At 37.3% G+C, this 19889-nt stretch overlaps 3 protein-coding genes across 3 annotated transcripts in view; 2 read left to right on the top strand and 1 right to left on the bottom strand.

Moving 5' to 3' along the window:
* Positions 1-6063: 6063 nt before the first annotated feature.
* LOC147567162 (uncharacterized) lies at positions 6064-8730 on the top strand. Its single transcript, XM_086657162.1, has 6 exons — positions 6064-6597; positions 6684-6821; positions 6971-7757; positions 8024-8128; positions 8223-8438; positions 8537-8730. Exons 1-6 carry the CDS (start codon positions 6064-6066, stop codon positions 8728-8730), a joined length of 1974 nt encoding a protein of 657 aa, XP_086513288.1.
* On the top strand, positions 8299-10499 carry LOC147567163 (uncharacterized). Its single transcript, XM_086669056.1, has 5 exons — positions 8299-8438; positions 8537-9347; positions 9520-9691; positions 9772-10133; positions 10221-10499. The coding sequence occupies exons 2-5, from the start codon at positions 8947-8949 to the stop codon at positions 10414-10416; spliced, it is 1131 nt and encodes a 376-aa protein (XP_086525182.1). The 5' UTR covers positions 8299-8438; positions 8537-8946; the 3' UTR covers positions 10417-10499.
* Positions 10500-11901: 1402 nt separating this feature from the next.
* The window catches only part of LOC147567164 (uncharacterized), a 58620-nt gene continuing 50632 nt past the window's right edge, over positions 11902-19889 (bottom strand). Inside the window, exons 3-9 of the mRNA XM_086653787.1 lie at positions 15664-16372; positions 15069-15107; positions 14899-14979; positions 14651-14689; positions 14482-14562; positions 13314-14089; positions 11902-13171 (exon numbers count right to left, since the gene is read on the bottom strand). Of these exons, the coding sequence (XP_086509913.1) occupies positions 12132-13171; positions 13314-14089; positions 14482-14562; positions 14651-14689; positions 14899-14979; positions 15069-15107; positions 15664-15713 (2106 nt within the window). The 5' untranslated portion in view covers positions 15714-16372 and the 3' untranslated portion in view covers positions 11902-12131. The remainder of the gene's footprint in view (positions 13172-13313; positions 14090-14481; positions 14563-14650; positions 14690-14898; positions 14980-15068; positions 15108-15663; positions 16373-19889) is intronic.

Consider the following 19889-nt stretch of genomic DNA (forward strand, 5'->3'; position numbering starts at 1 on the left):
GGTCAATGTCGGAAAAATTGTGTGGAATCGGGTCAATGATTTCTTCCTTAATAATTTCTGAGTTGCAGTCCTTGTGCGTCTCGGACTCATAGTCCGAGACACGACTAAGAGTCCTGGAAGCGTACTTCTCGGACTCCCAGTCCGAGACAGATCGGGACTTCAAGTGCGAGACAGATCGGGACTCCCAGTCCGAGACGGATCGGGACTCCCAGTCAGTGTCCACGTCTGGCCCAGACGTGTCCCGGCCACACCGGGCTGCTAGTTTCTTAACTAGTTTTAGAAACTCCTTTTTCGATTTTCTTCTTCTTTCTAACTGATCCCAACCTGCTGTTTTTTCTGTTCAAACATAAAAACAGTGATTTTTGAATTTCTGAATCTAAAAACCCTAAAATCTTGTTTTCGAAAACACTTTTCAAAAAATCAAAAATTTTAGGTTTCTAAGCATTCAAACTCTTTCAATCTTTCATTTGATTACGTCCAAAATCTAATTCAAACTAATCAAAACATGTTCAAACATCTATTTAAACTAATTTATCTAATAAATCAAGTCTGAATCTAATTCGTTCTAGTCAAAACTAGTTACATGCAAACGACTCGTGATGCCACTGTTGGGTTTTGTACGTCTCAAAGATTATTAATCATCTAACTAATGTTGTAAGGGGAATCTCAATCATCATATGATTAACACTAGTTATCCAGGATCGCATGCAAAAACTAATAATGAACTAGAAACATAAAGAGAATACCTGGATTCGCTTTCCTCGAATTAAATTCCAACTCCTTTATGCCGGAGATGAGAGCTTCATATGTAGCTTCCTACTTGAGACACCCGAGTGAATAATTGTATCTCCCTTCTTTGTATGTCAGCTAGGACTCCATTGAAGGTTGAGAAGAAGAACCATTCTTCTTTTGACTCCATAGATAGATCGGGAGCTTTTTCTCTAAAACCATCTCTCTCCACTTAGCTGTATATTTTGAGAGAGATCATATTTTCTCCTGAGAAAAATTTAACCCTTTCTCTGGTTCTATAATGACCCTTATATAGAGAAACCCTAATTAGAACTTGGGTTCAATTAGGTTTCCTAAAGAGTTTCAGAGAAGATAAACTTGCAGAACTCCTTCTGACCCGAATTAGGGTTTCCACTCTAATATGGTGTGGACGGCCACTTAAGCCCATTATGGACTTACCCTGGCCGATCCACCCACCTTATATGGTCGGTCCTGATCAAAGCCGCTTTTGGCTTGATCAGGACCCCCTATAAGTGGGTTCCACCACTTCTCATGCTTCTCTTTCGAGCCCGATTGTTTCTATCTTTTTGGCACTGTCAGACTGGATCATGTCCATCTATAGGCAAGCTCCCACGAGTCAACTCTCTTCGATCAAGCTACCACTCATTCGTATAACTCGTTGTAGGATTCGCTCTATGTTAACCACGGATTACCGAAGTGATCCGACGATCGTAAGCGGCTTCTAGCTAAGCATTACGATCCCTAATTGGACCGGACTAGATGATATTTTGGATAAAGTCATCGTTATCCTAACTGACAAATTGAACGCATTGCCACCTTGGTCGAAGGACACTCCTTCGGAAAGACATCTCCTTCAGACTGCAAGGATATATCCTTCAAGCCAGACTCATGATGGTGATGTGATTCTGGAGAAAAATTTTCAGATCTCTGGAGCCATCATAAGTTTCTTGGGCGGGGCACTTGAAATCTTAGGGTCGCTCGACCACTTTCTCTGGGCTGAAAGGGTGTTGAGTAAATTTTACTGGACACTGTATATCCTTTTCCGCGCCCTTCTTAGTCAGTTCTGCATAGGGGTGAAATCGGTCCGGACCGGTCGGTACCGGACTCTAACTTCATCGAACCGGTCGACTCGAACATAAATTGTTGGTGACCACCTATTTACTCGGGCGGACTCGGACGGTCACTCTCAAGAATTCTTTGTTCATTGACCGTCCAAGACCGTTTATTTTACCAGGCCAGACGGACACCGGACGATCTCGGTCCGGACTTTCTAATAAATTTTACTTAAATTCAGAACTTTATTTTTATTACCACAAACAAAATTACTTACAAATGAAGATGTTTAACCAAGAAATCAAAAGTAAATATAAAAAAGTAAAAAAACACAGTTGATCATCATTTGACAAGATATAATTAAGCCATGTACTAATGTTTGGTCTTCCAAAAGACTATATGACTATAGCCAACGACCATCATATATTCATATGTTTATAAAAATTCAACGGTCAACTTCTAAAAATGAGGACAGTTTAGTCGGTCAACTTATTCGGTCATTCGTACCGGTCGGTTATTTAGACGGTCTATATTGGTCGGTCGGTTAGCGGCCGGTCCTTCGACATAGAATTTTGACCGTGACCGTCCGCCAATTCTTTCGGGCCGGTCGGACACTGACCGCTATGACCATCGGGTGTTCATGGACACTTTTTATCTCGGTCGAACGGGTCGGATAGCGATCTTCTGGATCTTTTTCCCACCCCTAGTTATGTAAGTTGTTGTTTGACCAACTCCTCTAAAGTATATCCAACTCATTCTCCCTCATTGTTTCCATTAATTTCTAGCACCAGGACGACAAGATCTTCCTTCTTTTTTGTTCGGCTACCGCAACGAGCTCCTTATGTTCTCTTTGAAGTATTTCCCACTCTTTCTCCTCATATTCTGTCTTCTTTTCTCGACTTCCTCGTTTTGCTTCTTCCATATTTATCTACCTCCTTTAGATTCTTGTCGTTCCTAATGAAAGGGGTTCCTAATGAAAGGGGTGGATGTATTCACTTGAGTTGGAATAGTTCTTCGTATTGGAATGGAGGGGTTCCCTCATTTTTTCTGTCTCTTTGGATTTTTTCAATTGGTACACCTGTTTGTACAATTTCAAGAGAGTGGATTGCATTAAAAACATGTGTATTTGCATCGCATTTCTTCTCCTCTTTTAAGCGAACAATCTCCACCAACAAATTTTCTTCTGCAAACATAACGAACTTACGACAATTTTGACTTACAGGGTAGGTTCTGCGAGGAGTCTGGGTTATAAAGTTCGAGGTATCTAACATTGAAGACTTTTGCTAGAGTCAACCTTCTTTCTATCGTCAAACTGACGATGGCTTTAGGTTATCATTTAGGTAACGAAGAGTCAACGAACCACAGAGTGCAATCTCCTTGTGATTTTGAGGACAAAATCTGCAAAAAAAACTCGAAAACCTTCTCGACACTCAAGCTAGTAGGGTGTTTCTGCACTTAAAGAATTGAATTCACAGTCTGAGTTAAGAAGTTGAACCTTGCATGATTGATTAGGGCTTACCTTTATATAGGCTCGGCTGACCGACTGTGACAAGCGACTACAATGCGATGGTGACGAACTTAAATGTAGTGAATCTTTGACGTGTTTTAGTCTTTTGGATTCACCCTGGTTCAGGGCCTAAGTGACAGAGCTCTTTTGGATTCACCCCTGGCGACTTAAACATGGGTTCGTCAATTCGGCTCTTGGGTTTTTGTTAACCTCTTGATTTGGTCAACGCTGGCGATTGTTTGGATCAGCAGTATTTTCTTAAGTCGCCCCCTTAACAAGGAGTATTTCATCAAATTTCTCAACCAGTCCGTAGGTTTTTTTTACATGGATTCTAAGAGTCATTATACTCAATATGATATGGACATATCATAAATAAATACATGAACTAAATAAGCCCGACAACTACCATAATCAAAGACATCTTGGAACCTAAATGCCATATAAAGACTCCCAAAGTTACCACTCATTCCTACTTTTAATATAAGTCCATAAATGATATATTCTACTTTGGCGGTGAATGGAACCTATGGCCTTCAGATTTTTATAGTAGATACACTATCAACTTACCACAGAGTTTATGATATCATCCTATAATTTAAGCAATGTGGAAAGATGTATTTCCACGCTACTGCTTATGACAAAACTGCTGGCATAAAACTAACGAGGGAATGGGCGGGACATCCAAAATTGGCCCGGAAAAGAGAGGCCAATCCACTGGTACGCAAAAATGCGTTCCCAGTCCAACGGGTCAGAGAGGCAGGAGAAATTACCGTTGCCCCCGTCATTTCGCCCAAAATTACGATACATGCCACTCAAATTTTGGGCGCGAAAGAGAGAGATTGTCTGAAAAAGCGGAATCTCGGGAGTGACGTGCGTCAGGCGAGATGACCGTTGCAGCTGGCCAGTCACATCTCCCCTTAATTACTCTCTCACGCCTAATCTCATCAAATCCAAAACAAATCTTCTCTCAAAACCATCTCCAAACCGTTCCCTCTCCCTTCATTTCTCCCTTTCCCAAACAGTTTCCTTTCACAAACCACTTCCCTTCCCCAAACCGGTGCAAAGAAGGCGAATCATCATCTTGTTTCACCTGGTTTAAGTTCGAAAATCTTAGTTATCTCTCTCTTCTAACAAACAAAATCAAAGGAAGGTTTTTTATCTCTCTCTTCATCCTACGAAAACAGTGGTGTTCATAAATTTTTAGGAAGATGGTGAAACCTAATACGCCCAAACAACAAACAAAGAAAATAAGCCTTGAAGAGCCAAGATCTACCAGATCGAAAGCGGTTACGGAGGAACAAGTTACAAGAAGAATGAGCCCTAGGAAAAGGGTAAGTAACTGAAAATGTTTAGTTTTTTCTGTTTCACAAATTATTATTACTACATAATATAATTTCTAGAAAATTTTTGTGTTTCAGAAATTATTTTTGTAGATTGATCTGTTTCTTTAAGTTCTTATCTATGAACAGATAAATTTGTAGAAAATTTTTCAGTGTACTGGTAGGACTAAAATGATTTCCTAGGGTTTCTATCTGTTTCTTCATCATGAAAGTTCCTGTAGATAGATCTCTTTCTTATATGAGTGGTTTATAATCTGTTTTTTGATAAGGTTGTATATTATAAACTGTATAATTCCTAGAAAATTTTACAGTGTACAGGTAGGACTAAAATGATTTCCTAGGGTTTCTATCTGATTCTTCATCATGAAAGTTCCTGTAGATAGATCTCTTTCTTATATGAGTGGTTTATAATCTGTTTTTTGATAAGGTTGTATATTATAAACTGTATAATTCCTAGAAAATTTTACAGTGTATAGGTAGGACAAAATATCAATGGTAAACCAGTTGATTTCATGAAAACTTAATGCAAGACAAAATATTAGCAGTAAACCAGTTGGTTTTCTGTACACTGCATGTTAAAAATGATTAAGTGTTCCAGTTGATTTCATGGAAACCAGTTGGTTTTCTGTACACTGCATGTTAAAAATGATTACCTAGGACGGACCAAATATTACTAGTATAAGAAAAATAGTAGCAGTAAACCAGTTGATTTGATGGAAACTGGATGCTAAACATGGACAAGTCTTATGTGACTGGTTTGTAATATGTGTTTCTGTAATATGTGTGGTTTGTAATCTATTCTCTTATAATGTGATGGGCTTGTAATCTATGCTTTTATAATGTGAGTGGTTTGTAATCTATGCTTTTATAATGTTGAATATTATAGAGAAAATAACAACTAGGAAATTAGACCGTTTACTGGTATAAGAAAATAGTGACAGTAAACCAGTTGATTTCATGGAAACTGGATGCCAAACATGGACAAATCTTATGTGAGTGGTTTGTAAGATGTGTTTCTATAATATGAGTGGTTTGTAAACTCTGCTCTTATAATTTGATGCTTTTTAATTTTTTCAGTCCTCCGTTGATGAAAGTTCGGCAGTTGTGAAACCAACTAAAGCAAAGAGGAAAATGCCAAAGGATAAAGCAGAAGAAAGGAAGAGAAAGAAGTCCAAGCTATCTGTACAGGAAGCTGGTTCTGGTAGTGAGGACAGAATAATCCAACAGGGACTGGTTGGCTCTCCCGGTGAGCACAAAAATGTTCCAGATAATTTGGCGACGAGATTGACAAAAGTGTACAAGTATTCCTTGAAGAATACATGGACACAGCTGAAGACAACTTATCCAAAGTTGACACAGAGACAGAAGGATTTGTTGAAAGAGAGTCCATTCAACAACTTAATCTAAGCGTTTATGAGTGACAAGATTGACATGGACCACCCACCTAGACCAAACAGAGCTGTTTTTGACCTTCTGTGCCTGTATTCAACTTCAACTGAAACTATCAATCTCGCCGGGAAAGCATTAAAGTTAAAGCCTCAAGATATTTCGCTGATTCTTGGAATGCCGTTGGGAGGGAAGGTGACAGATGTCTTCCCAAGCACAAAAGTAATGAAGGAACCACAAAAAGAGTTTCAAGTGAAGTACTTTGGAGAGGTGCTTCCCAAAGTTTCATGCATTAAAATAAGTAAGGCATTGAGAATGGCACTTGAAGATGAGGATGAAATGGATGCAATTAGGTTGATTATTATGTGTATTGCTGCAAATATTCTATTTCCAACAACATCGGGTTACTCGGTTTCCACACAGATTCTGATTTACTTAGAATCAATGAAAACCATTAAGGATTACAATTGGCCAGTTGCGGTGCACCAATTCATGATTGACCACATCAATCGGCACCCGAACGACCCAATAAAAGCTTCAGGCTGCCTGTTAATCCTCCCTGTAAGTATATTTAAATTTATTTGAATTATAACTTACCATTGAAGTTCCTTACTCATTCTACAGAAATTTAATTGTGTTATTTAAAGCTCTGGTTCTGCGAGCATACTACATGTTACGAAAGAGAGGAGAAATACAAAGAAGAAATACCAAGGATTTTAAGGTGGTCTCTTAGCAAAATAGAGGAAACCTTTGTTGAAAAGCTACAAAGTCTGACAGAAGAACAGGTATAAAATGCCATTTATATAACAGAAAAAATTTTGGTTTCTAGAAAACTGACTTGTTTCTCCTAAAATTATTGATTTTTTGTAAACTTGCGGATGTATTAAACATTCTTTGGTTTAATAGGAACTAACTGACTTGTTTTCTCTTTCAGGTGAGCGAAGAATATGTTATCCCCCTAAGCGAAGAAGAAGCAAAGATGTTGAAGACAACAGAATATTGGGGCAACGAAAGTGAGATGCTTCTCCTGCTTGAACAACAGAAGGAAACAACTGCCCAGCTCGAGACAGAAATAGATAAACTTAAGCTCGAAAATGAAGAGCTTAGGAAAGAACTGGCAGAAGCTGTTGATGAGAGGGACGAAGCATACAAAGCTTATTCTGAACTACTGGCTGAGGGGATGGTTCAACAAAACAAGGACATTGGACTGGAGGAGAGCAATTTCATGCCTGCAGAAGAGAGCAGTTTAGTGCCTGCAAAGAAAGCACCAGCAAAACAACAAATGGGTCAGAAGAAAAAAGGAAAGGGAATTGGAGAAAAAGAAATAGAGAAGAAAGAAAAGGTAAAGGGTAAACATAGTAAGGAGGTTTTAGGAAAGGAGATTACAGGAAAGAAAGTTTCAGCTGGTGAGGTTTTAGACAAGCAAGTTTCGGGAAAGGGACAAAAAGAAAAGGAGAAGAAAGATAAGCTCAATGCTAAAGAGAGCTATGAAGAAAAAACAGAGAGTGAAGAAGAAGATACGGATGAGGAAGAAGAAGATGAGGAAGTAGAGGGTGAACAAGAAGATGAGGGTGAGGAAGAAGATGATGAGGACAGTGAGGAAGAGGAGTCGAAAGACAAAAAGGAAGAAGAAGAGGAAGAGAGTGAGGAAGAGGAGGTTGAAGTTGAACCAAAAAAGGTTGCAAGAAAGAATACAGGCAAAGGTCAAACCAAGGGCACAGGCAAAGGTCAAACCAAGGGCAGAGGCAAAGGTCAAACCAAGGGTGCGAAAAAAGGCAAACACTAATTTCAAATGTTCCAATGTTTTAAATATTTATGTTCTTATTCAAGAAGTAGTAAACAATTGGCAAGTTTTAAGTATTAATGCTCAAGGTCTTTAAGGTGTTGAAATTCTGATAAACAGAATTTTGATAATACTTAGTAAATTTAGATATTCTCAGAAAATTATTGTATGTCTGGCAATGACTTAGTGTTGTTTACACTGAAGTTATATTAGACAGTAGCTATGACAACGAGGAAAGCGAGCAAAGCAAGGATAGCGAGGAAAGAGAGGAAATCGAGGATAGCGAGGGAGATGCTGAGAATAACCCAGGCAAACTATTATTTTTATGATATATAGTTAATTTGTACATTCATAGTAAGTTATTCAATGTCTGGAAAATAACTTAGTGTTGTTTACACTGAAGTTATATCAGACAATAGCAATGACAAGGACGAAAGCGAGGAAAGCGGAGAAAGCGAGAAAAGCGAAGAAAGTGAGGGAAAAGAGAAAAGCGAGGAAAGCGAAAAAAGCAAGGAGAGCGAGGAGAGAGAGGAAACAGAGGAAAGCGAGAAAAGCAACGAGAGTGAGGAAAGCGAGAATAAAAAAGCAAAGGTCAAGGGAGATGCTCAGCAAAACCAAGGCAAACAATAATTTCCCTTCACAATTAATTCGAATAATTTAACAAATGATCCTCAAATTAAAGTTTCAAATTATTCTTCTTGTCTACAATTTATAAAGATGATCAAGAGGAGGTAGAAGTGAATTTGTCAAGTGAGGAAGGATGGTGGGTTGCAGATACACTGGAAAAGGATCTGTCAAAAGGAAGAGGTAGGTACCCACATACATTCTTAGGGGACTTGATAGTTTATAGGAAACCGAAAAATTTACCGACATTCATACTTAGGGAACTTACGAAGTTGTTAGGAAACTGAAAAATTCACAAGCATATATGCCTTGGGAACTTACTAATTTAGAACAAACTGGACAATGTTCCCACATTCTGACTTTGGTAACTTACGAACTTTGTTTTGTTTATAGATAATAAGGTAAGGAGGAGGTTGGATGAAATAGACGACTGTCCTAGTTTTGATCTCAACATAGATCTCGGGACTCAAATAATTGAGTGGACTCCTCCCAAAAAGTCTTCCATGATGGTTAAAGAAGGTGAAGAGAGTACAGCAGGGAACAATAAATTCAAAAATATTGCTGAAATTGGAAAAGAATCAGTGTCAAAACTGTCTGCGGACATGAGACAATTTGAATCACCACATGTCAGTCCTCCAAAAAGAGTAGCTTCCAAAAAAGGGAACAAAGGGTCATCTCCGGTCCCAACATCACTTGTTAAAAGGATTAAAAATAATCCAAGGGTGAGGAGAAGAACAGAAAAAGGAGGTGGCAGTGAAGTACAGGTCATTGACTTGGAGATGATTACACTAAAGAAAGAACCCCATGTCAAATTGAGTGACTGGAGAAAAGGGGGGTTATGGCCTTATGTGCAACAAACTGAAAAATCTCTGATGGAAGAATTCATGAAGTATGGATGGACAAGGTATAATCTTTTCTCTCTAGAATTTTTTTGTTGGTTATAAGTTTGGCCGACAGAAAATTAGTCAGTGTCTAGTACACATTTAGGTTAAATGTAAACAAGTATGTGGTCAAGAAACAAGATAGTTTCTGGTAAATTATGCTGTGCATAATGTGTTCTACATTGTTTTATACAGCCTGGATGTCTGGAACAAGGACCAGCAACACTGTCTAAGGGCAAAAGATCTAGATGAACTGATGATGAACAGAGGGTGTGATTCCCAAATAATTGATTGGTTTGAAGACCACTTAATGTTCTCATCTACCAACCTCGACCGTGAAGTGTTGTTCCTATCATCATTGCTATTTGTAAGATTCCTAAACATTACTATAATTCATTTGAAGAGGATTTGTGAATTGACTAGTAAACTTACATGACACAATTGCAGACATTGATAAGGCAGAAGCGCAGCCAGAAGACAATCGAAGTGAATTTAGATAAAAGGATGGAAGAACACTTAATCAAAGATCATACGAGCAAGTTGTGCGTTCCACTTAATACACCATACAGAGATGACTCTTTCGAGGGCCATCACTGGACTTTGTTGGTGTATGATTTTGAGGAGAACGAGTGGACGCACTTCAACTCCTTATATCGGGACATGGAACTGGCAAACAGATGTAACTACAATTCCAAAAAATTGGCGCGCATCCTGGCAGAAAAGATGATAAAGATGAAGGCCGGAAGGGGAAAAATTGACAAAAAAATCCCATACATTAAAGATGTTGAATGCCCCCAACAAGGGGAAAGGTGAGGGCAAATTTTGGAGCATTAATTAACTATGTTATTCCTTACTTGAAACTAACATTATCTTGCTCAAACTTTAAAATCTAACAGTCCAGATTGTGGTCTATACGTGATGCTAAAGATGAAGGAAATATTTCAAGAAAGCATCCAGCACAATTACCCTGTAAAGTGCTCACAAAAGGAAGCATATGAAGATGAAGCAAGGAGATTGAGGGCAGAAGTAACATACCTAATCTTGGACGAATCAAAGGACGAATGGAGAAACCAAATTGCAGAAGAAAACTAAAAATTGGATAATCTTAATTTTGTTAAAGTTAGAACAATATTTATGTGTTGTTTTGTTCATGTTACTTACGAACGGATTATATGGTGACAGTTGTATGGTTTATAACTGAGAAGACTCAACAACAGAAATCCTTAAACTAATGCGAGAACACATAAATTCATCAGTTTCTGGTGCATTTCTTAGTTTCTATAAACCAATAAATTTTCCAGCAACCAAAAACAATGCGAGAACACGTAATGAACTTAGGTACCAGATAGACAGTACATTTACTAGCTCTAGTAGATAAATGTTACACTAAATAAATGACTTACCCACATAAATACTTAGGGAACTTTCGAGTTTACAGTGTACGCACAAAATAAGTAGCACAACAGGGAAATTCTTATACTTACCCATATACATGCTTAGGCAACTTAAGAAGTAATTAGGAAAATTACTAGTTTGCAGAAAAAGGGAAATAATACACTTACTTACCAGATAAATAGCTCTATTTCAGACTTACGAGTTTACAAGATACTGCAGAATGTAACTAAGTTAGGGAAATTATTCATTTTTAGCAAAACTCACTAGTTTGCAGAAAACTGTGTAATTTACCCACATACATACTCAGGGAACTATGTACCCACAAACTAAGAAGCACAAACTTAGAAGCACAAACTAAGAAGCACAAACTAAGAAGCACAAACTAAGTCATTTATTTCCACCCATGTGTTGTTTTGTTCATGTTACTTACGAACGGATTATATGGTGACAGTTGTATGGTTTATAACTGAGAAGACTCAACAACAGAAATCCTTAAACTAATGCGAGAACACATAAATTCATCAGTTTCTGGTGCATTTCCTAGTTTCTATAAACCAATAAATTTTCCAGCAACCAAAAACAATGCGAGAACACATAATGAACTTAGGTACCAGATAGACAGTACATTTACTAGCTCTAGTAGATAAATGTTACACTAAATAAATGACTTACCCACATAAATACTTAGGGAACTTTCGAGTTTATAAGATACTGGAGAATGTACCCACATAAATACTTAGGGAACTTTCGAGTTTACAGTGTACGCACAAAATAAGTAGCACAACAGGGAAATTCTTATACTTACCCATATACATGCTTAGGCAACTTAAGAAGTAATTAGGAAAATTACTAGTTTGCAGAAAAAGGGAAATAATACACTTACTTACCAGATAAATAGCTCTATTTCAGACTTACGAGTTTACAAGATACTGCAGAATGTAACTAAGTTAGGGAAATTATTCATTTTTAGCAAAACTCACTAGTTTGCAGAAAACTGTGTAATTTACCCACATACATACTCAGGGAACTATGTACCCACAAACTAAGAAGCACAAACTAAGTTAGGGAAATAATTCATTTTTAGGAAACTCACTAGTTTTCAGAAAACTGCGTAATTTTTCCAGTCCTTACACTTAATAAATGTCTTGTAAACAACATGGAATCCGGAAAATAACAGTTTGGTTGAGCTAAATAACTAAATTCTGCTCCATATAAAAAAGAAATTTTACAAACTTCCAGAAAACATCTCTATTTCCAGTACATTACCCAATTTACTGGACACAAAATAGAATTCACAAAAAAGGGACATTGTAATGTCAACAAAAACACAGGCTCTCTTCATAATCTGAAAAACACCAACACTGTGGAAGCTATTCAAAATTGTAGAGTGCCCGGTAAGATATTTTCCCACATCAAATAGGTTGGTTGCACGAAGCACTGTTGTGGTAGGAGAGTTGTTTACATCTACCGCATACCCTCTGTCTTTTACGAAAGTTCCCTGAACTTTCAATCCTCACAGTGCGTGGTCTCCCTGGACGCTTCTTGGTTAAGGGAGGAAGTATCATGTTGTCTTTATCGAATGATTTTGGTGCATCAAAAGTAGGGACAGGGTTGATGGAAAGACGGTAGGTATTACAATAAGCTTCCGTTGTGACAGCAGGATCAAAAAACCTTGAGCTATCACCTCCATGCACTTTAATACACAAGATAGCATGTTCACACGGAATACCTTGAACTTGCCACTTACGACATGAGCAAGTCAGATTAGCAAGATCAACAGAGTGGCTGGGGTTCGACATAACTTCATATTTAAATTCAGCTGATTGAAGACACTTCCAACTGCAAGCAACGTTAAATCTGGACTTCATTGTCTCATTGACTTTCGGGCATAAGAATGAGTTCCAGGAGGCCGATTCAATCCTTCGATCGTTCATCATGTTCATTATTTTAACCCGCAACATATCGAGCATGACAGAAATGGGAAGAACTCTCTCGTCCTTTATCCAAGAATTGAAAGACTCAGATAGAGAAGAACAAATTAAACCATACCTATTACCCGGGAAATACACATCCGCCCAGTTTTTTGGATCGACGGAGTACAAAAACGACTGAACACCATTTCCACCCATGACAACAAGTTCTGTAGTGTACTTTTGAAAGTCCGATACAGTTAGCGCCCGAGCCGCTTTAAACATTAGCGACTGAAAATAATCCGACTTCTTTGCGCCATTCTTGACACGTACATTCAAATTGTTGCGTAAATGCCAAACGCAAAATGAATGGTGGGCCTCTGGGAATATGTTGGAAACTGCATTAATAATACCATGGTGGCGATCCGACATAAACGTCAACGATGGACTACTAGGAACAACTTGCGACAAATGGCAGAAAAACCAAGTCCAGTTTGTATCATTCTCTACATCAACAACGGCGTAAGCAACCACAAAAAACCCTGCAATGAAACAGTAAATACATTCCTCATATACAGTAGGGGCAAGACCAGGTAGTTTTAGGGAAATAAGAACGTGTTCAGAAACCGGCTACTGTTCAAAAAAGTATATAGTTTAAGGAAAAATATATGAGGAAGTACTTACCATCGTTCCCATTCTTTGCCACAGCTGCAAGTATGCATCCATTGTATTTAGTTTTGGCAAAGGTACCATCAACAAATATTAGCGGTCGGCAGTGCTTGTAGCCTTCAATACTTGCTCCAAGAGCAATAAATATTCTAACAAAACGACGGGAAACTGGATCAACTTGAAGATCAATGTGACTATTTGGGTTCGACCGAGATAGTGCATCCACATACCACTGGAGCTTACCGTATGAATCCTCTTCTTCACCATATGTTAAAGAAATAGCAGCATTCCGAGCTTTATATGAATAATAGTAGCTAAGAGATATACCATAATCCTTTTTAAATGATCTTATAATATCTTTGGTACTCTTTGTAGGATTCTCTCGGATGTCATCAGCTATTAACTGGCTGACAGCTTCTGTTGACAGCCTAGGTTTACGAGAAGACAATACAAAATCATCACACGTATGGACAGGGTTGAAAGCTTTCAGAACAAACATGGAACGGGACTTCAGAGGAGCAACGGCATGAATGGTCCAACCACAACTAGAAGTTTTGCATACACAAGTTATACGGGATAGATCATTCTTTAGGAATTTATAATTGAATCCATGTTTTATGGAATATCGACTAAGCGCCTGTCGAAACGCAGGAGCACCCCCCGGAAATTCCTGCCCGATGGATGTAAAAACTTCCGGCCAACTATCTGATCGAAGAGGTTCACTCCTAACGAGGGCAGTAGATGCATCAGCATGACCTGTTGAAGAGGGAGAGAGGAAATCTTCTGGAAAACTGCAGGACACAAGATAATTTTTAAGAAACGATAGGTTTTTTAGGAAAAATATTATATTATAGGAAACTGGACAATTTCCCAAAATTCAGACATAGGGAACTTAAGTAGTTATTAGGAAACGTACAAGTTTTCCAAAATCTGAAGAATTACAAGACACAAGCTGGTGTTCGGAAAACTATAGAGTTTAGGAAATTCTTATACATTAGGTTTGGAAACGTACATCTAGGTTTGGGAAATTCTTATACATTAGGAAACTGGACAAATCCCTAAAATACATTTTTAGGGAACTTAAGAACTGATTAGGAAACTTACCAGTTTGCGGGAAACTGGGCAATTTACCCATAAACATGCTTAAGGAACTGACTTGATTATGAGAAACTGGAAAACTTACCGATGTATTTCCTGTTGGAAAGCTCCATCACGTGGATCAGATACAGAAGCAGAGGTGGGACAGAAAAAGTCGCGCTCCACCCTGAGTAGTTCAAGAAAACAAAGCTTATGTAATCATTAGAAAAAGCAACAGGGAAGTACTAAACAAAGTCATATAAAAAATGATTCACCAGAGCGAACGGGTTGATTCAACATTCAAAAGCGTTTGACTGAAACATGGAAAACAGAAAAATCAATAAGAACACGAAAACATTTACATATGTGATGAGGAAACTTAGTAGCTTATAAGAAACTGGACAGTTTTCGCCTAAGGTAAATAACTTCAAGCACACAGACTATTAGGAAATTTAATAGTTTAGTGAAAATTGTACGGTTTACCAGTAAAGTATATAAATTGTTATGAAGTTAGGGAGTGTACCTATGTATTTCATGTTGAACAATTTCATCCTGTGCTACTGCTACAGAAGCCGAGGTGGAAGAGACAAATTCGCGGTCCACACTGATTAGTTCATGTAATCATCTTAAGAGTTAGTCATTTTAAAAAGAAAAGGAGAAAATCTAAACAAAGTAACATAATGATTGATTCACCAGAGAGGAGGGGTGGATTGAACATTCAAAAGCAAATGACTGAAACATGGAAAACACAAAAAATATTAGAGTGCGAACATAGTTACATAAGTGAGCAGGAAACAAGTTAATTTAGTAAAAACCGGATAGTTTATTAACAACATAATAATGTACACATCACACAATAATAGTTAAATCGGTTACAGAACTAACTACTTTACAGGATACTGGACAATTTACCTAGATACATACTTTAGAGGGAACTTTTGAGATTACCCATATACATGCTTAGGAAACTTACCAAGTTATTAGGCATCTGGATATTGCACACACATAAAAGCTTAGGAAACTTTCTACTTTAGAGAAAACTTGTGAATTTACTCATATACATGGGACAGGACATCTTACGACTTTAGAGGAAACTGGATAATGCACCTACAGAGGCTTAGGGAACTTACTACTTTAGAGGAAACTGAAAAATTTACCACCCTAAATGCATAGGGAACTCATCCAGTTATAAGAATCCAAAAACAGAAAAGATAAAAGAGGAATAATCCGAAAACAGTTACATCAGTGATGAAGAAATAACATTAAAAATATCAAACGAACTACTTACGTGAATGATCCTATGTTTGAAGAGGTGGACCATTGTGCAATACTATCCATTATGTAGTTGCAAAATCAGAAACAAAATACGGGTGAGGACTTATTTGGTTTGGTGGATCTTAAATAGCATTAATGGTTAAAAAAACAGAAAACATCAGGTGAACTATTTAGGATAGCATTGAAGACTCAGGAAGATAATGGAAGATAATGGTTTTTGTTAAGCATTGAAGTTAATGGTTTTGGGTAAGATACTTAACTTCATCTAAGGTATAAATAAGGTAGAAAATGAATTATTTTCAAACTGATGGGCGGGATACGAAATTTTAGTTTCAAATTTCGCCAAAAATTTGAAATTTGGAATAAAAATGGAGAGAATGAAGCTGTTTTGAGAAGGAATGAACAGAGAGAAAGAAGAAAATGGATGATTTGGCGGGATTTAGAGAGATGGAGGGAAGATTTAGAGACATGGAGGGTGACATTAAGGTCAAATCATGGCTGGGAATTAAAGGCTCCCTTACAAATCAACCTGACAAAGACCCATTCCCTCATTAACTAATCCCGGTTTCCAATCGGAGGGGTAAAAGGGGGAAAAAATAAAAATAAAAAGGAAAACTGGCCTGATTTCTGACACAAAGGACTGGAAATGAATTTTGTGCCGTTTTTGGACGACTAGCTTATTTCCCCCCCATTATTTGGACCAAACGCCCATTTTTTGAAAACTAACCCTTGCGTGCTCTTTCACACTAACTGTGTTTTACTGTCAAAAGCATGAAAGGATGATAAAGGAGATAAAGTTGGAAGGAGATGATACCAAATAATAAAGTTGGAAGTGAGCACTAATCCCTAAGGCGAAGAAATTCGAGAAACTTCAAAACCATTGTGGACTTTGAGAATGATAACCTTCCTCATTTACTAGTTTACTACTCTCTCTATAATCTCTAACCAATGGTCCCCTTCACTTTATAACCGCCATGATCTTATTATCCTCCACCCACACTAACACATTCTCCAAGTTATGGTAACCCCATCAAAGCTTGAGACAAAGTTGAAGAAAACACCAGAAGATGACGTGTAAGAGTAACCAATCTCTTTTAGTTAATGAGTTTGAAGGAGGGAGTTAGGTTCTAAATTGGGAAATTTGACCAAAACTACCCCAAAAATCTGGGGTTTGGTTAAAAAAGGTCACTCAATTTTTTTTTTTTAAAGTTTTTTGCTTAGTATTTTCTTTTTAGTTTGCAACGCCTTGCGACAGCTTCACAATGTCTTGCGGCAATTTTGGAACGCCTTGCAACAACTTACAACAGTTTTGGAACGCCTTGCAACACCTTACAATAGTTTTGCAATGTCTTGCAACACCTTACGACAGCTTTGCAACGCCTTGTGATAACTTTAGAAAAAATATTGAGGTTTTAACCTAAACTAAATATAAATATTTGAGCTTAAAAAAAAAATACAAAACATAAGATTTTAACAAAAAGAAATATAACTTGTCTTTTTAACTAAAAATATTCAAAATTGGATCTTCGACCCAATTTCCTGTTTTAAATTAGGTTGTCCACATGTACAATTGAAAATTGCTATAGGGTCCCCTAACAGTGTTTAACTCTAGTCAATTCTTGACACCTATACGCCCCCACCCCACCCCACACTCGGACTGACTAGTCTAGGCTTGCTAAGTTCTCGGATTGGACCAACCCGAGGGTCTCAGATCAAGCAATCCCATACTCTCTCATCCATTACCAGCACAACTTTTCTACCTTTTTTCAATGAGATCCCTAATCTTATTTGGCTTTGGATTTTCATCTACCATTCATTTTGTTTTACTCCTTCTCTCGTTCGTCTCAATGCTATCAATTAACAGTTTGGTTTGGACCTAATCGCTAATCTTCTTTGGTTTCGTTTTTTGTTACGGTTCTCTCATTTGAGATCTCTCTCTCTTTTCCCCTTGAGTTGTCATCAACTTCTCTAGGGTTAGGGTTCTTTGTGTTTGGGTTTTTCTGATTCATTTATAGGATTAGTATGTATATTATTTTTACTTGGGGTTTGGATTTTTCTGTAGAAAAGAAGAAGAAATGAAGCAAGCACAAGATCTAGGAGAGAAAATAGAGAGAGAAGAACAAACCAAGAAGGAAAGAAGAATAGGGATGCCTCTAGGGGTGTACGAGGTGCGCCTACAGGCAGAACCCCAAAAACAATTTTGGGATGCGCCTATAGACACACCCTTTAAATTAACCAACTTTACTTTATTTTACATTCTTTAATATGAATAAATAAATAAATAAATCGATTTTTCTTTCTTGTCGTTTTAACTTATGGCTAGTCCTGCCTGGCGTAAAATCATGGATCCACCCTTGATTTATACATCCAGAACACTTTACACTCTATATTAATATATTTGTGTTGAAAATGGAACAGTATTCACTTTATACTTTTGGTTTGGTACCTCTACATTAATGTACTTATGGTCAACCCTGGCTGACGTAAATTGTGCTTGATATAATTAGTTTTCGAATGTTGAGGCACTTCCTATTCTTGTAGGATGAGTATGTAAAGGAACATATGAGGCCAAATGTGGCTCTATCTTGTAAGTTTGGCAAGCTATTTCCTATGAAAAAAAATCAGATTTTAAAGTAGAAAGCATGATGTGATAATTCCAAGTTTGTTTTTGACTCAGGAATGACCACCAACCATTAAATCAAGTTTAACATAGAAGATATAAAAAGACCTTTATCATCAATTTTCAACACCTCATGGCATCTTTTATCAATTAAGTTTCTTCAAATTGTAGAAAAAGTTGAAGGAGACTATTCAAATATACAAGGACTTAAAATGGAAGATGATTGTTGGAGTGTAATACCGGTGTGAACTTCTAGCATTTAAGAGGGGGCATTTTCGTAAACTCACACAAAGTTAAGTGGGATTAACAATTTGGTAGGGGTGTAAATCAACTATTTTCCGAAAGTGGGTGTAGTCCGAATATTGGTACTAAAGTGGAGACCTATGTCAAAGTCTACCCTTTCAAATTACAAGTGATTCATGCAAATACAGTTTCTCATAGGATAATTTGAACTTATTTAAGTCATTCTGATGAGACTTTGGTTGGTTGGTGTGCCACCAAGATTATGAAACTATCAGATGGTTCTAATTTCTAAAAACTAATGGTATTGGTAAAGTGTGCCTTGTGGGAGCTGCTCAACCACATAGATCCCATTGTATGCTTATCCTTAAACTGATAATAGATTCCAAATAAAGGGAGATAGCAATTTAAACTTTTAACACAAAAAGAAACCTAGAATATATCATCTCTTTATCTATTTTGAATATTCTTTATCTTGGCCTTTTTCATATTGAAATTATAAATCATGACCAGTTAGTTAGGAATTCAATTCATTTGAATGCATAAAAATTGAATTACTAGCGTTTTTCTCCTTTTTCCAATATTTTGTCTGTTCAGAATACTACGTTATACTGAATAATTGATTAAAAGATAATTATTTATCAAATTGTCAATTCTGACTTGTGTTTTTATTTTTCTCTTTTGCCAATAACAATAAATACAATGGAAAAAAATAGAACATAAAGGGAAAGGATAAATAAAAGGAAAAGAAAGAAAAAGAAATGGAAGAGGTTCTTTCTTAAAGTGAGGTTGGAATCTTCTTGCAGATAGGCATTTAGAATGTTGGAGAATATTTGTGTTGTGCCTTTAGACATGTCATGACAAATTTAAAAAGTTCAGAATATCTACCAACGGCTACTTTTTTCCTTTTTGTTCTCTCTTCTCTTAATTCTTCCTTCATTTCATTTTCTTCTATGTAACTTTTATCATTTAGGTCTTCTACTTTTCCTTTTGACAGGGCCCCTCAAACAAAATGACTTTTTGTGGAAATATGTGAGAAGCTAAAAAAAAATAAGAGAAATGATATAGAAGGCGAAAGTGGGAACCTACCATGGACCTAAGGCTTATGTGTCGCGCCACTTCACGCGAGAAATCCCAACTGTTCCTTCCTCCTATTCAGATTTGCAAAATTTAAATTTCAGCCTGTGAAACACACTAGTTGAAATTGTTGGAATCGGAGCCAATTTTGACCCGACCCGACTCGTCAAACTCAGAAACAGAATGCACCACTGCGTTCGTCTCATCGAGCTCTTCAATTTAGAGCCAAGAATGAATCGAATCCGATTCCGGATGAATGAGAAATTCAAGTTTAAAGTTTGGACGAAGATCGGTGAAATTAG

The sequence above is a fragment of the Eschscholzia californica genome, unplaced genomic scaffold (assembly GCF_041429995.1).
Source record: "Eschscholzia californica isolate CP2 unplaced genomic scaffold, dmEscCali1.0.p SCAF_1, whole genome shotgun sequence".
Classification (NCBI taxonomy): domain Eukaryota; kingdom Viridiplantae; phylum Streptophyta; class Magnoliopsida; order Ranunculales; family Papaveraceae; genus Eschscholzia; species Eschscholzia californica.

What these genes read in the sequence shown, in the direction of transcription:
- LOC147567163 (XM_086669056.1), top strand. Translation starts at nt 8,947, where the DNA reads ATGATGGTTAAAGAAGGTGAAGAGAGTACAGCAGGGAACAATAAATTC. An exon ending in ATGAAGTATGGATGGACAAG is followed by an intron (nt 9,348 to 9,519) that starts GTATAATCTTTT and finishes TGTTTTATACAG; the next exon opens with CCTGGATGTCTGGAACAAGG. An exon ending in TCCTATCATCATTGCTATTT is followed by an intron (nt 9,692 to 9,771) that starts GTAAGATTCCTA and finishes ACACAATTGCAG; the next exon opens with ACATTGATAAGGCAGAAGCG.
- LOC147567162 (XM_086657162.1), top strand. Translation starts at nt 6,064, where the DNA reads ATGAGTGACAAGATTGACATGGACCACCCACCTAGACCAAACAGAGCT. An exon ending in GCTGCCTGTTAATCCTCCCT is followed by an intron (nt 6,598 to 6,683) that starts GTAAGTATATTT and finishes TGTTATTTAAAG; the next exon opens with CTCTGGTTCTGCGAGCATAC. An exon ending in AGATGCTCAGCAAAACCAAG is followed by an intron (nt 8,439 to 8,536) that starts GCAAACAATAAT and finishes CAATTTATAAAG; the next exon opens with ATGATCAAGAGGAGGTAGAA.